The 15,062-nt window shown below is 49.1% G+C and overlaps 1 protein-coding gene and 1 long non-coding RNA gene across 3 annotated transcripts in view; one reads left to right on the top strand and one right to left on the bottom strand.

Annotated features, from left to right (window-relative positions):
• The window catches only part of TBC1D22B (TBC1 domain family member 22B), a 67,490-nt gene that overhangs the window by 32,345 nt on the left and 20,083 nt on the right, over positions 1 to 15,062 (bottom strand). For both annotated transcript variants that reach the window (XM_004018789.6, XM_042237531.2), the window contains exons 3-8: positions 13,086 to 13,393; positions 10,527 to 10,706; positions 9,898 to 9,968; positions 8,406 to 8,534; positions 6,762 to 6,827; positions 3,027 to 3,141 (exon numbers count right to left, since the gene is read on the bottom strand). In XM_004018789.6, coding sequence (XP_004018838.1) covers positions 3,027 to 3,141; positions 6,762 to 6,827; positions 8,406 to 8,534; positions 9,898 to 9,968; positions 10,527 to 10,706; positions 13,086 to 13,393 — 869 coding nt within the window. The remainder of the gene's footprint in view (positions 1 to 3,026; positions 3,142 to 6,761; positions 6,828 to 8,405; positions 8,535 to 9,897; positions 9,969 to 10,526; positions 10,707 to 13,085; positions 13,394 to 15,062) is intronic.
• On the top strand, positions 4,914 to 10,453 carry LOC132658242 (uncharacterized). The gene is made up of 2 exons (XR_009597569.1): positions 4,914 to 5,190; positions 5,280 to 10,453. It is a non-coding gene; the product is annotated as an uncharacterized LOC132658242 (long non-coding RNA).

Here is a 15,062-nt window from a genome sequence, read left to right as displayed (position 1 = left end):
GTGGAGGAAAATCGGGGACAAAAGGCAAATGACAGCTCACAAGATCATTAACAGCCAACTAGAACCGCAGCTGCTGAGGATTTCCTAACCTGGCACAACTGGCAGTGCTGCACGCCAGCATCTAGACCTCAAATGTAGATTAATGAATGGATTAACAATATCTTCCTGGGCTCATCCTTGGGCTCCCCTGGTGGTTCAGTGGTGAAGACTCCATCCGCCAATGCAGGAGACCTGGGTTCAATCCCTGGGTCGGGGAGATCCCCTGGAGAAGGAAATGGCAACCCACTCCAGTAGAAAATCCCATGGACAGAAGAGCCTGGTGAGCTACAATCCATGGGGTCACAAAGGAGTCCGGACACGACTTAGCAACTAAACAACAACAAGGCGCATCCTTTAATACCATTTCAGAGAAGAACTCCTGCAAGAATCAAATCCCAAAGCATCAGCTGCACTGCTCTTTATCACTAAGTTAAACACACAGAATGAAGGCACTTGCAAAAACTGGTCAATTGATAAGAGGGGGAAATAAACGTTCTCCAGCGAGAGCTTTATTTATATGCTTTTGCTTAGGGTCACTTGACAGCGCGGACAAGAGTGTGACTTTCCACCCTTACTCCCAGTTCTGCCCTGGTTGCTGTCACTTAAGGGGAACGAGGAATGACATTATTTGGTTGCCTTCCTTTTCGAGTCATTAAAAAAAAAAAAAGCTGCCTCATGAAAGACCAAAACACCATCCCTTTGGTCCCACTGGAAAACCTGCAAGGGAAGGATCAAGAGAGACATCTCTCGTGCCCCCCACTCCAAGGGGCTCCACGCCAGCCCCCTTCTCATGACTGACCTACCCCCTGCGATGGCATCATCTTATTACCTACCACCCCCAGGGCCTGAAGAGAAGGGTTCTAGTCCCAGCCCTGCCACTAATGAGGCAAGAGAAGGGGCAGAGGAGACGGATAGTTTCCTAAAATCCTTTCCCACGTTCTGATTCCCACATGAACTTCTCTTTGACCGACTAAGAGAACAAAAACACCAGGCCATATGACAGAGGGGTTTTCCTGTGAATCTCAAAGCACAAGTGTTAGGGAAATTAAACGGTCTTGTTTGGCTTCAGAGACAAAGCAGAGCAGGCCTCTGACCTTGCATATATCCTGCCCTGACTGCTTGCTGTGAGTGCAAGCCTGGCAGCACCACAGATAAGATAGGGGCTGAATTTTGAGACTGTTGAGCTCCTGGAAGGGGCCTGGCCAACCAAGCCCCAGGCTTAATGACATTCCAAGTTTTACATAACAAAACAAACAGCATTAAAATAAAATAAGAGCTGCAATTTGCTCACAGATAGATGATGACATCAGTTTCCATCCTGGGATTATAAGCGGAACCCCGAATTGCAATTCTTGAAGTCTCACCGTGGAGGGGATACGCTGCCTGGACCTTTGCCCAACTGGGACTCCAGATGTGCTGTGACACAGGACTTCCAGGGCTGTTTGAGTTTATGGATGTTGGTCAAAACCCAATTTGATGATGTATCCTCTGCTGTTTCTATTTCTCTTTTAATGTTAGAATATTGAAAGTAAGTGACATAATTCTCTAATAAATATTGAAAGTGAAAAGCACTCAGTCGTGTCTGACTCTTTGCGACCCCATGGACTATACAGTTCATGGAATTCTTCAGGCCAGAATACTGGAGTGGGTAACCGTTCCCTTCTCCAGGGGATCTTCCCAACCCAGGGATTGAACCCAGGCCTCCCTCATTGCAGGTGGATTCTTTACCAGCTGAACCACCAGGGAAGCCCAAGAATACTGGTGTAGGTAGCCTAACCCTTCTCCAGGGGATCTTCCCGACCCAGGAATCAAACTGGGGTCTCTTGCATTGCAGGGGGATGCTTTACCAGCTGAGCTACCAGGGAAACCTAATAAATACTGATATTGTTTATTTGAATATAACACGTGGCTTCTTTTGTTAACAAATCCTTTAAACCTGAGACAAAAGTGAAAACTCTCTGCAAAACAACAAGAGATTAAGGGAACCGATAGGAGAAGTGGAGAATCCTCAATGCCTTTTGAGACTGCCTGATTCAGGCCTGGCTGGAGTAGTGTGGCTGGCACTGTAAGAAAACCTAACTGCTGGGGACTTCCTTGATGGTCCAGCAGTTAAGAATCTACCTGCCACTGCAGGGGACATACATTTGATTCCCGGTCCAGGAAGATTCCACGTGCCATGGGGCAACTCAGCCCATGTACCACAACTACTGAGCCTGCGCTCTAGAGCCCATGAGCCGCATGCTGACGCCACAACTACCGAAGCCCCTCGTGCTCGAGAGCCCGTGCTCTGCAACAATACAAGCTTCTGAAATGAGAAGCCTATGCATTGCAACTGGACAACAGCCCCCACTTGCTGCAACTAGAGAAAGCTCACAAGCAGCAACGCAGACCCAGTGCAGCCATAAATGAATGAGCTTTTAAGAAGAACTATCTCCCTTAAAAAAAAAAAAGCGACAAGAACACAGTGAGGTAAGGGGCGAAGAAGGAAGTGGGAGAAACCGAGGTCCTGGAGCTCTCCTTGGCCCATTTCATCACCGCCCACATGAGCTGGAACCTGGCACCACCCTGCCTCCTCTGCAGGCCCATAACCTGCTCTAACATACGGCATGAGAACTAAAGCCTGGAGGCCTGATGTATAATCTGAAATTCCAGCATTCACAGATGAAGGCCTGTGTTACAGCCAAGTTCAAAATAATCCTAAAAGAACCTCAGATAAAGCATCAAACCATCTGTTTATGGTGGAACAGAAATATGTCAACTTGGCCATTCTTGTGGCAAAGCAGGTCTTTTAGATGAGATCTGTAACCATCTCAAGAGATAAATTCCAGGCTGCTGTTGCTGTTAAAACAGGTTCAACTGTGTATTCTAAAGCCACTACCTCTTTTTTTAGCAAGATGTGCCCACTGGCTGCACTCTTGGGAAAAACAAATAGACCACAGATAAAAAAAGAGCAATAGCTTGTTCAACTTGGTACTCATGCTTCTTACCCACATATTCTGAGAGGAAGACGACAAAGAACGGAGTGACCAGGTCATTAATTCCCTGGACATACCCACTGGCAGGGTGTCGGATGGCCCAAATAAATAGAATTCTTTCGAAGATCTAGGAAAATGAGAAAGAAAGATGTCATGACGTTAAATCATAGGGATACTCTCTCTCCCTCCCTCCGTTTACCTCCCTCACAGTTTAACTCAGCACTGCCGCAGAATTTGTAGGAAAAATTTAAAAATTACTGTGGGACAAAGGAAGTCTATAAATACAGAAAGTTTCTAAGATACAAATTGCTTTTAAACAAGGATTGGTAAAGAATCCAAACGCCAATGCAGGATATGCAGGTTCGATCCCTGGAGAAGGGAATAGCAACCCACTGCAGTATTCTTGCCTGGGAAATCCCATGGACGGAGGAGCCTGCGAGGCTATAGTCCATGGGGTTGCTAAAGAGTCGGACATGACTTAGCAAATGAAAAACAACAACACAACAACAACAGGTACTTCTTGCCCTTTACTTCTCTTTCTAGTATCTAGTCATCGTGATATAAATCTGGGAAACAGAAAGGAGAGTGACATGGGTGGCTTAGGGAAAGGGTTGCTATGGATGTCATTAATTCAGGCCACTGTGCTCATTTATAAATGCTATTTCTCTATTTCCAGGAGCAAGATATTGGAATATCTAAGTTCTGAAACATTTTCCAAATCTCTTTTGCTCATTACAGTACACAGAGAGGAAATCTCTTCTCTACCACCCTCTTCTGTCTCCCTGCTGAGATGGAACGAGATCTAGATCTGGATTTACTCAGCCTGACGAGGAACCAGTGACAGACAATACATTCAGGAAGTCGTTTCACACATCAGGATGCAACTCGGACGTTTGCTGGGGATAGGAAGTCAAATGAACCAAATCCTACAGCTGGGAAAGCCTCTGGGGTTAAGTAGATTAGCCACAAGAGGCCAGAGGCTTAGTCTGGAGAGAAGGAAAAGACCCTTAGGGTCCCTTTACAGAGTCCCCACGGACAGTTCCTTTCTCTGACTCTCCTCTCCGCTTGCACTAGACCCTCAGGGCTTCCTGTCTCCTCTCCGCCTGCTGGTACTCGTCCTGGCTTCAGCCTGCTGACCACAGCTCCTGGGCCCAACATATCCCTCAGACTGGCTCTGACTGGACTGTCTCCTGTCTCTGGACCACACCAGAGGGATGACAGGTGACAGTGACCAGGTGCAGGGGGACAGGAGATGTGGGGGCCTTCACCGCACCTGTACTCTGCGGAGCCCCATCAGTCAGCTCTACGGGCGGACTGAAGAGGCCTCCGGAGGTCAGGCGTGAGGGAGCAGAAACTTCCCAACAAGAAAAGCGAAAAAGAGATGGTTGTATAGTTTTGGAGTTGGTTAGCTAGTGTAGGAGAAACGTGGAGAATCTAGAGACACAACAAAGGATGTTTCCCAGCCTAAATCCCGTGCTGGGTCTGCCTTCTAGCTGGCCGAGCCAGCCGACAATCACTCCCACCGTCAACACCCCTGTCCTAGCAGGCAGTGTGAGCAGCGCCCTGTCTGGGAGGAGCTGGCCTCTCTGCCTCCCCTAGAGGGCCTGCCTGCTCCCTGGGGCCGAGGGGAAGGGCGTGGCATCCTCATTTGAGTCAGGCCCGGCATTCCATGGGGCCCCTCTGACATTCTTTCCCCTGCTGCTAAACGCCCTCCTCCCTCCCTTGAAACTAGGGCTCAAGCTAGACCCACCATGTTCAGGAAGCTCTCAGGAGTTCCCTGCCCACTCTGTCTCCTCACACCTCCAGTGGCCTGTGTCTGACTGGACGCCTCCTCCAGGCCAGCCCTTCTGAAGGACTTATCAGCGCTTCTATTTCAAACTATCAGTTCCTCGTAAATACACACATCCCTGGTGAGTAAGGGCAGGGAAGCTAGCCATTCAGAAGCAGGAGACCTGCAGTAATCCCTCTCTAGTAAGGATGGGACAAGCAGACATACTCACGCCATGCAAGTGGAAATGCCAGAGATGGAAATGGGAGAGCACCACGCCTGGTGACCTGGGGCGACCACGGAATCTTCACTACAGAAAAAGGCTGGGACAGGGCTCTCTACCTCCGAGACACCTCTGCTGCTAGTGTGGGTAATTCTCTCTCTTCTCAATTCTCAAGTATCTTTCAGGTTTGTAAACCAAGTCTCTCAATATTCAGTGTTACTTAATTCTCTGCTCCCTGGTTGGCAATTTATTCTGTTTATGATGACTCTGCTAGGTGGAAAGCTGATTCAAGGAAAACTGGGAAGATCGCAGTTTGAGTTTCTTTCTCTGTCTGCTGGTTCCACTGCCTGGAGAATCCTTTTAAACGAAGTACTTTGCCCTATCTCCAAATTTAAAGGAAGCATGCACAGGTGAAAGATCTGAACATCTTCAAGTTAAAATGAGGAATAAGAAGGGCTGAGCCAAGGGAAACTGAAAGGGAGACACAAAGATATCCTGAGTGGGTTTTTACCTTCCTTTGAGCTGATTCTTACAGGCAAAACAACGGCATGACCCTCAAAACCTTCTTTACGCTACTGGTAAGTTACGAGGGATCCCGTCATTAGACACATCTATATTTAAACAGAATTGTGAATATAATCTAAAGTCAAAAAGAAATTATTTTGAGCATTTTAAATCACATTCTTTACTATGAGGATGAGTGAAAACATAATTCAAGGAGCACTTCCACCCAGAGTCCTAGCTACTATTAAGTTGTAAAGGAAATCCCTAATCTCGAGGAGTTTATACTTCTTGCTTGGTCAAAAGATAACAGTCCCACTGAAACCTTTTATGTGCTTTGCTAACTACTAAACTGTTAGGTCTCAACATATCACTACTAATTTGACTTCTGGGTATGCGTCTGAAAAGAACTTAAAATAAGGACTCGGATACTTACACACCCACATTCACAGCAGCACTACTCACAACACCCAAACGGTGGAAGCAACGCAAGTTTCCGCTGACAAACAGCAGATCAACAGTGTCTTACACACACAGAACGGAATACAAGTTCGTTTTTAAAAGCAAGGAAATTCTGACAACATGAACGAGCCCCGAAGGTATTACGCTAAGTGAAATAAGCCAGTCACAAAGGGACAATTACTGTATGATCCCATTTATTTGAGGTACCTAGAACAGTCAAACTCATAGACACAGGAAGTAGAATGGCAGCTGCTGGGGAATGGAAAATTATTGCGTCATGGGTACATAGCTTCAGTTTGGGAAGATGAAAAAGTGTTGTAGAGATGAATGATGGTGATGACTGAACAATATGAATGTACTTAATGCCACCGAACTATACGCTTAAAAATGGTTACAACAGTAAATTTTATGTTATGTATCGTTACCACCCGCACACACACACACACACACAAATCACTACTCCCAGCTTTATCAAGTACAGCAAACACAGGACTAGGAATTCTAGCAGCTTCCAGTCTTCACTCAGTCTCCAGGTGGACTCTGACTCTGGGCAAGTCCCTTAACCCCTAAAAGCGCTACTCAGCCCACAGGTTTGTTATGAGGATAGAATGAGAACCCACAAGAAAGTGCTCTGAAAAACCAAAGCTCCATCTGCGAACGCAAGGTACCATCATGATTAGCCATAAACCTGCCCGAGGTTGGACGCAGGGCCAAGCACTCACCCACAAGGACAGTGCTGCAGAGGTGTGTGGGGGTGAGGGGGAGGGCCGACAGCATTAAGCACTTCTCTCACCTCCTGTACAAGTGGCTGCTGGAACAATGGAATGAGAGGATTCGTCCTTGGAATGTCAATGTGAATCTGAAAAAGAGAAGCCATTATCCAAAAACACAAATGCCAGTTTGTTCTTTCGAGAAGTCATTTTCTTAGGATCTGGGAATCAAAGGGAGTAAGAATGAGAGTCAAATTTTATCTTTGGAAAGAACTTTAGAAGGCTTTAGAAACCTACCTGTCCATGTGGAACACATTCCCGGGACAGCAACAGCTAACTGAACGGTAATGAAACCTCCCCAAACAAACCACTTAACACCAAACAGCAACAGGCTTCACAACTTCGGAGAACCAGCTGCTTTTCCCTATTGTCTACCATCTGTTTTACTCTGGGCCTGTACTGAAATTTAACAGGTAGGATCAAAATGTGTACGCCTCTTTCAGATTCTTAATCCTCAACAGTCCGTAAGAACTAAAAGAGCTCGGAAAGCTGCAAAACTGTACCAGGAGAGGGAACCAGAAGGAGGTGGCGTTGAATGCCTGGCACTGAGAGTTCTGGTTTCTGTTACCAAAGATGTCACAATGACTGGTTTTGGCCTTGGGATTTACCGATGTCTAATAACCCACCAGGCTTCCCTGGTGGCTCAGCGGGTAAACAACTTGCCTGCCAATGCAGGAGACACGAGTTCAATTCCTGGGTTGGGAAGATCTCCTGGAGAAGGAGACGGCAACTCACTCCAGTATCTTCGCCTGGAAAATCCCATGGACAGAGGAGCCTGTTGGGCTACAGTCCATGGGGTCGCAAAGAGTCGGGGACACGACTGAGGGACTCAACGACAGCAACAGCCCTAAGGACTGTCTCAGCAGCACCTGAAGCTACTTCTGCTCCTGGGGCCTGTTGCAGACAGCTGCGCGCTCCCAGTATCTTCCCCTCTGCAACCATCAGGCTCCTTTTCACACCCTCCACCTTTCCACCGCGGTGTGGACCACTGTGGGCGATGGCAGGGCTCTCCCGGCTAAGGCTGCTGATGGCTATCGCCCCAACAGACAGACACACAAGCCAAAGAGGCACTGCAGCTGTCAGAAGGACACACTGCTGTCACAGGCCAGAGGGGTGGGCTCACTGAGCGGACCCACTCTTCATCTTGTGTCCCACCACCCTATTCACAAGGGTCGTCGGTGGACCAGCAGCGCTGGCATCGCCTGGGAGCTCACCGGAAGCCAAGGGCTCACCGCAGATCTCCTGAATAAGAATCTGCATTTTACCATAATCCCGAGTTGGAATTTTATCAAAATCCTGGGAGATTTCTATACATGTTAAAGTCCAAATGCACTGCTCCTGACCAGGGACCCCCCAAAATCTATCTATTGAAAATGTCTAGGGACTTCCGTGGCGATCCAACGGTCAAGACCCCATGCTTCCGCTGCGTGGGTTTGATCCCTGGTTGGGGGACTAAGATCTCACACGCCGTGTAGCACAGTCAAAAAGAAAAGAAGGCTAAAATCAGAGCTACTGAATTAGAAAGAAAGGAGGTAGTTCTGGGAATAAATTTAATTCCTAACCACAACAGCCTGAAGACTTGGCAAACCTGTACCCCAAGAGCACTTCCAGGAGCCGCAGCTGAAGATTACGACTAGTGGGCAAAAGGGCAGCAGGTGATGGCGTACCTGCCTGTAGGTATCCTGGTGATGTTCCTCATTTCGAGAGTCGTAATACTGTTCAATGAAGCCAAAGTACTCCTCCCGCTTCCGCTGCAAGGTCAGCTTCCTCCTCTCAGTGTTTGCCGGGAGATAACCCTGTAGACAGGACCGCTTGTCAGATGGGGACAGGCACTGGCTGGATGAATTCTTAACTTTTATTTTAGCCTCAACAGTGGCTTTGAAACTTTCAAAGGAAGGGAAAGAAAGCTGCCAAGAAGACAAGGGTAAATCCCTTTTTGGTTTTGGCCACCCAGGGTTTGCCCTGTCCTCATTCAATGAGACGCACGTGTGGGCAGATGAAGCCCAGCCGGGTTTCTCGGGGTTATGTACTCCTGCAGCCCTGGGCGCAGATCCTGCTGGGGAGCAGTGCAGAGCTCCAGGCTTGGCACAGTAGAGCAGCAAATGTAGGTCAGCGGGAGGGAACTGGACCCAAGTCAGGACTCCTGGGGCTGCGTGTGTGCAAGGCAATCCTTCCCAGGGTCACGGAGAGGTGGCCGCCTCCACGGCGCATCTTAGTGGCATGCCGTGTGAGCCTGCGCTAGTTACATAATTCTTTCCCGCAGTAATGTTGAGAATTACCAGCTTAGGAGGCTGAATGGAATCTGTGACCCAGCAGCTGCAACGTCCAGACATAGACCTTCTGGCAGCAGCACCTCGCTCCTGGCCCCAGCTCCGGGCCACCCCTGGTCTAGATCCCACTCTCAATTCTGACATCTCTTGTTCCCCTTCCATTCTCACTGCAGCTACTTCTAATAGCATCTGGACTTCTTAGAAGGAGCAGGGGCAGTGACTCCACGGCTATGAGAGTCGGGGGTGGGGGCCGATTAGAAGCAATTGTCATCCTCTCGCAGGAAGGGAAGGGACACGTCCACAGAGCGAGCAAGCGCCTGGCGAGCCGAAATTGTGCTGGGCCCACCTCTGTGCATCCTTACAGCACCTGGCATCGTGCCCGGTAAACAGCTTGCCCTCAATAAATCCTTATGAATGAATGGATTTTACGGGCTCAGGAGATCAAAGTGTTCCTACCACAGCGGCTGGCACAGGGCTCTGTGACTTAGTGAGCGTGGGACGAGAGCAGGCTTCTGAGGGAGGCCCGTTTATCAACTCTTCACAGTTGGGAAGTGGGTTTCAACCCCCTTAGTCATTCCTACTGAGAAAGGAGGGAAGCACAAGGAAAGTGGGACCTGCCCACAGGAGAGCTGGCTCACCCAGCCTCACTGTACTCCTTCTGGGTGCTGAGAAGGCAAGATCGGGACTATCCACACAAACCTACGCTCTTCTACAAGAGTAGGGACAAACTCTCGAGGGTGTGATTCTTTATGCAGAGACAGGATTTCAGTCCCATATCGGGTCCGACCAGAGAAGTCTACAGGGCAAGACTGACGTCCCCAGACCAGCCACCGCAGGCAGGCAGGGCCGTGTGAGGCTTGCACTTCTCTACCCAGGGGGCAGAACTCACCGACAGGAGTCTCCAGGTTACAGGCCGAACCTCCCTGGGAACCCCCGGCCAGCTACACTTCCTCAGTTCATCTGCAAAAAGATGAAGGTGTGGTTGGACTTAGTCCTTCCCGTGGGTGCCCTGAAACGAGCCTCAGCCAGTGCTGCCTGGTGCCCCCCAGCGTTTCAGGAGGATGACCGCCATCGCCACTGCCACCACCACCGCCAGCTACCGACAAGCATGGGTGAAAAGCCCAAAACAACAGCCCTGAGCAGCCAAGGTCATAGCTCTGCAGCAGTGATCCAGTCAGCTCAGAGGTTAGAGTTAGAGGGAGGAGGAAGACCAGGAGGTGTGGATTTCAGGAGGAATCGCATGGAGGTAGAGGAGACCGAAGCCAATGGTGCACTAGGCTCTACAGGCCACGGAGTCCAGTCCCGCCTAAGTTGGCCCCTGATTTCTAGTTAACGTATGTCTGACTGTGATACCTGCGTGTCACTTCAGTGGGCACCAGATCAGGAGATGCTGGAAAAGTAAAAGAAGGAAGAATAAAGAGCAGTAGCTTCCGGGTCTCTGAGAATTCCAGTCACCGAGAGGTCTGCTTGCCCAGGGCTCACGGGGGCGGGGCGGGGCGGGGGGGTTGCGGTACTCACCCAGGTCAGTGTTGTGGCTGGAGAGAAGCTGACGGAACTTTTCCAGGCGGGTTTTCTCCCGGACGGTCATCGGGGGCGCCCCAGAAGCGTTCTGGTCTGAGATGCGGGCAACGAGCGGGATGACGGGTCGGAGAGGGAGTGACTGCTGTTTGTGGAGCGGGTTCCTCAGGCATGAGTCACCTGAGGGGTCGTTTGAAAGAGAAAGAGGACAGGCTGTGTGACGAGCACAGATCCAGAGACACTTAGACCTGACTGCTGGGCATGGGGCTCCTCCACAGCCGCGGCTGCCAGGTTGCCCAGGGCGAGGCCGCCAGCCAGTGGGTGGAAACCCAGCCGCCCTCTGTTCACTCAGGGGAAGGGCTGCGTGTTTATCATACATACCAAGGCACCTTCTGCGCAGAGACTCCAGCTACTGCAGCAAATCTGACAAATTTTTGTGACTTCAGAGGGAAAATCTATTGCTTTCTTTTTATCCCAACCTGGAACTTTTCTTGGGTGTCTAATAGCGAGTTTGGGGGTGGGGGCAATGTAGTCAAAGGCAGTATCTGCCTTTCCTTTCCTCGTCTCAGAGCATATAGAAAATGACTGCAAAAGCGCATCGCGAAAAGAAAGGTGATGGCTGCTCTCCCGCAGACCAAGGCCCCAGCTGGCTGCCCCGAGGGCTAAGAGGGCCAGTATTCCTCGCACAACTCTCACCTGTTTTTGGCTCACACATGAGAGGCTCTCTGACCTAAGGTGGGTCCTCTGTGCTTTGACATTTCTCACCAAAATGAACCGGCGTTTAGTTCTGTTGGGATATGACTGAAATAACAGGCATACGGACTCAAGCTGAACTCTATATCTGGTTCTAGACACTTCTGAACAAGATGGTAGCTAGCAGAAATGAGCAGGAGAGCGCTAACATTTACTGACTGCTTACTAAGGCACTGAGCTGGTCACAGTTACCTATGTCCTCTCACTTGACCCTTACAACATACTACAGCAGGAGTTTATCACGATTTTGAGGGAACTATAGCTCAGAGAGGTTAAGAAATTTGCAAGGGAGAGCTGAGTTATCTTGGGTCTGTCTGACGCCAAAACCCTTATTTATTTCACTCCCCCAAACAAAACTCAGTTTTAAATTCTGACCATCCTTTCATGACTGTTTTACATTCTTTACATATTTGGGCCTTAACAAGTAGTCAGCACAAGAACTAAACAGGGAATCCTTATCAACCGGCACTAGGAGGTTTACAGACTCAACGGCCACAGGGCACTTGGTCTGGATGCCTAGTGTGACATGGGGCTGAGAAAATGCAGACCACACGCTACAGAGCTGAGACTGAAGGCCGCTTCCGGTTATCAGTGACTGGCTGACCGATGCTCACAGGAGGGAACCCTGTAACAGGAGTGCTCTGGGTGGTCCTGGCTGCACAAGGGCAGCTCGTCAGGGACCATGGTGGGGCCTTCCCTCACAGCGGGACCCTCTGAAGACCCTTGGTCTCATGTGAAGATACTTTCCACAGCCAGGAGCTGTGGTCACCTGGCCAGTGGGCACTGAATGCCTGTCTGGGCACGTCACTGGGGCCCAAATCAGAGATGTGAAGTGACTGTGGAATGATTTTCCAGGCTTTACAGCCTCATTTCCGGAGCACATCCTTGTCTGAAACTGTAAAAGAAGTTCTCCGAGAACAGGAGCCAGGACACGCGCCACGGCCTGACATCCCACTTCCTTTTCACCCTTTACCACAGTCAGCTATTTTAACTCTCACTAGCATGAGGGCACTTCCCCCTCCAGCTCAGAACGACTGACTCCCATAAAATGCGTTAGGGCAACATTCGACATAGCAGTGAGAAGGCAGTGGCAGCCCACTCCAGTACTCTTGCCTGGAAAATCCCATGGACGGGGGAGCCTGGTGGGCTGCCGTCTATGGGGTGGCAAAGAGTCGGACACGACTGTAGTGACTTAGCAGCAGCAGCAGACATAGCAATGGAACTGAGGTGTCTCCAAGCATCTCATAAAACCACCATCATCTCAACCGGTTAGTGCTGCCAGTTTCCTGAAGAGAAGGTGGGCTCTCCTCCTGCCCCACCCAGACCTGGCAGGCAGGGAGCTGTGACACAGGGACTCCGCTCCTGAGGAACAGCAGAGAAACGACTTGCTGCTAGGGGCTCTTCCCCAGAACAGAGGAACGGTACCAGACATGTTTGAAATTCTGCCACTAACAACTTCAACTACATTTTGTCAGCACACTTCAACCTGACCAGGCCCAAAGAAATGTGAAGCAGCCACACCATAAGCATTCTGGACCCCAGCACAGGGAAAGGAAGGAGAGAAGGGCAGGCAACACAGGGGTGTCCAAAGTGAAGCCCAGGATCCCAGGGCCAGGCAGCCATCCAGGCAGGAGGAGCAAGCACAGCTCCTGACCAGTGAGGCCCCCTGAGGGCCCTCAGGCTCCAGCTCACTTATTTATCATCCAGTGGACAATCTAAGGGATGCCCCCCACCAGAACCTGTTTTTATTTAAAATGCGCTCTGCTGAAAAGGCAGAGCCTATGGCGGGGAGCTGGACGGACTTACTGGAATTTCTGGACAGCTGGGCGTCACTGCTGGACTTTATGACCTTGTAGCTGGCAGGTACATCGGATGTTGTTGACTGGGACCGTTCTGGTTTCACCCTCAGCTTGCTGTGGTTTTCCAGCACTTGGGCAGCAGTCGCCAAGGCAACTTTTGAGTTCAGAGTTTGGAAAGCAGGGGACGAAAAGTCCTCTTCCTCATCATCACCAATGTCCCAAGCATCACTGGTGTTCCGGGCAAACTCGTGAAAACTGGAGGCCTTCTTATTTTTCAGAGGAACTGTGCTGACTTTTGACCGTTCTTTAATGAAGCTTTAAGAAAGGAGACGCTGTTACCAAGGAACAGTCTGACATATCCAGCCACTTTCTCTTAACAGATTATCAATAGTATTACAAATTATCTCATACACAATCATTACCCTCTTCAAATAGAAAATATCCACATCCACTCCTTATCTAGAAGCGTCTAGAGCAGCACTATGCTGCAGAACCAGATGAAACAAAGAGAGCATCGCTCTCCAAATATTCCACGTGCTCCTCTGTACATCCCAGGCCCTGCACTTAGGTGAGGCTTCTGGTTCTGGCCAACGGGCTGAGGAGAGAAGTGAGGCCGTCCCTTCTGAGCCAAAGTGTAAAGAACAAGGGTGCGTTCTCCCTTTTTTTTTTTTTTTTTTTTTTTTTGCCAAACGATGTGGCATGCAGAACTCCCCCACCAAGGATCGAACCTGAGCCTCCTGCAATGGAAGTGCAGTGGGCCATCAGGAAGTCCTATGGGTGAGTTCTCCGCAAGCCTTGTTCTGCTGTGATAACTGGCGAGGCTCCAGGTGGTGGCACCTCCTTCAGCCTGGATGACAGAGCGACTAGGTGGAGCAGAGCCCGCCTTCCACAGCCACTTTACCCTCCCTTGGTCTGGAAGCATGAGTGAGAAATAAGCATCTGTTGTGTCAATCCACTGAGATTTCAGAGTTAATCTGTTACGGCAACATACCCTAAAATATTTTCTAGAGCAGGACATCGACTACTGGTAGAACAGGAGATAATTTTAGGTAGCCCACGTGTATTGTTATTAAACATTGAGGTTCAAAATGCAGAAGTTGTTCTCTTTTTGTTTTGTTGAAGTCCTGTGGCCCTTGAGGGATCCGAGTTTGACCCCACTCTATCTTTAGGATTATTTTTTAACAAAGTGAGGGCAGCCTCAGGTTCAACATTTTATAAGCAACACAATCTGGCTTAGAATTTAATTAATAAGACTGTTTAATGTTTCACTGTATTTCTAAGGTTATTTCCTATTTGGGGCAAATGATACTGGTTTTCCACTTACAGAACTAGTAAGATTTATTTTAAAAGTAAATCTAATTGAGTACATAAGTTTATTTTTTTAAGTGCATTTCATAAATAATAGTATAAAGTATTGCAAAAAAGTCATGAAGACGGTACATGACTTGAGTTTGAGAAATACTGAATTAACTTGTTGAGGAAAGAGAGCCTAGTCCCAAGAGTCAGGTAGCCGAGTCCAATTTTCCTGAACGTTTCCTCTTTTTTTTTTCGGCTGTGCCATGTGGCATGCAGGATCTTAGTTTCGCAACCAGGGACTGAACCCACACCCCCTGCAGTGGAAGCATGGAGTCTTAACCACTGAACTGCCAGGGAAGTCCCCCTGAAGTTTTCCTCTTTCTGTGAATCCCTTAAGGTCTGGTGGCCCTTATCTGGTTCCAGGGGACTATGTGGTTGGGATGTTTCTATAACTGAGTCTTATCTAACATCCTTCATACCCCAAGTAGGGAATCAAAGAATACAGCCTCATGTAAATTTACACCTGAGGACTGGAATGCAACATCATTAAAATGCCTCACCATTTCCCTCGGCAAGGCAGGGAAACTCTAGTTTAAAAACCAGGCTCCGGCAGAAGAGCTGAAGTCCCCCATTTCCAAGAGATATTCTTCCCTTTAGGTAGAGGAGTCTGGTCTAATACCTATGACAC

Source organism: Ovis aries, chromosome 20 (assembly GCF_016772045.2).
Source record: "Ovis aries strain OAR_USU_Benz2616 breed Rambouillet chromosome 20, ARS-UI_Ramb_v3.0, whole genome shotgun sequence".
In the NCBI taxonomy this organism is placed as follows: domain Eukaryota; kingdom Metazoa; phylum Chordata; class Mammalia; order Artiodactyla; family Bovidae; genus Ovis; species Ovis aries.
Note: the sequence above shows the minus strand (reverse complement) of the source record. Positions and strands in the feature narration are given on the sequence as shown.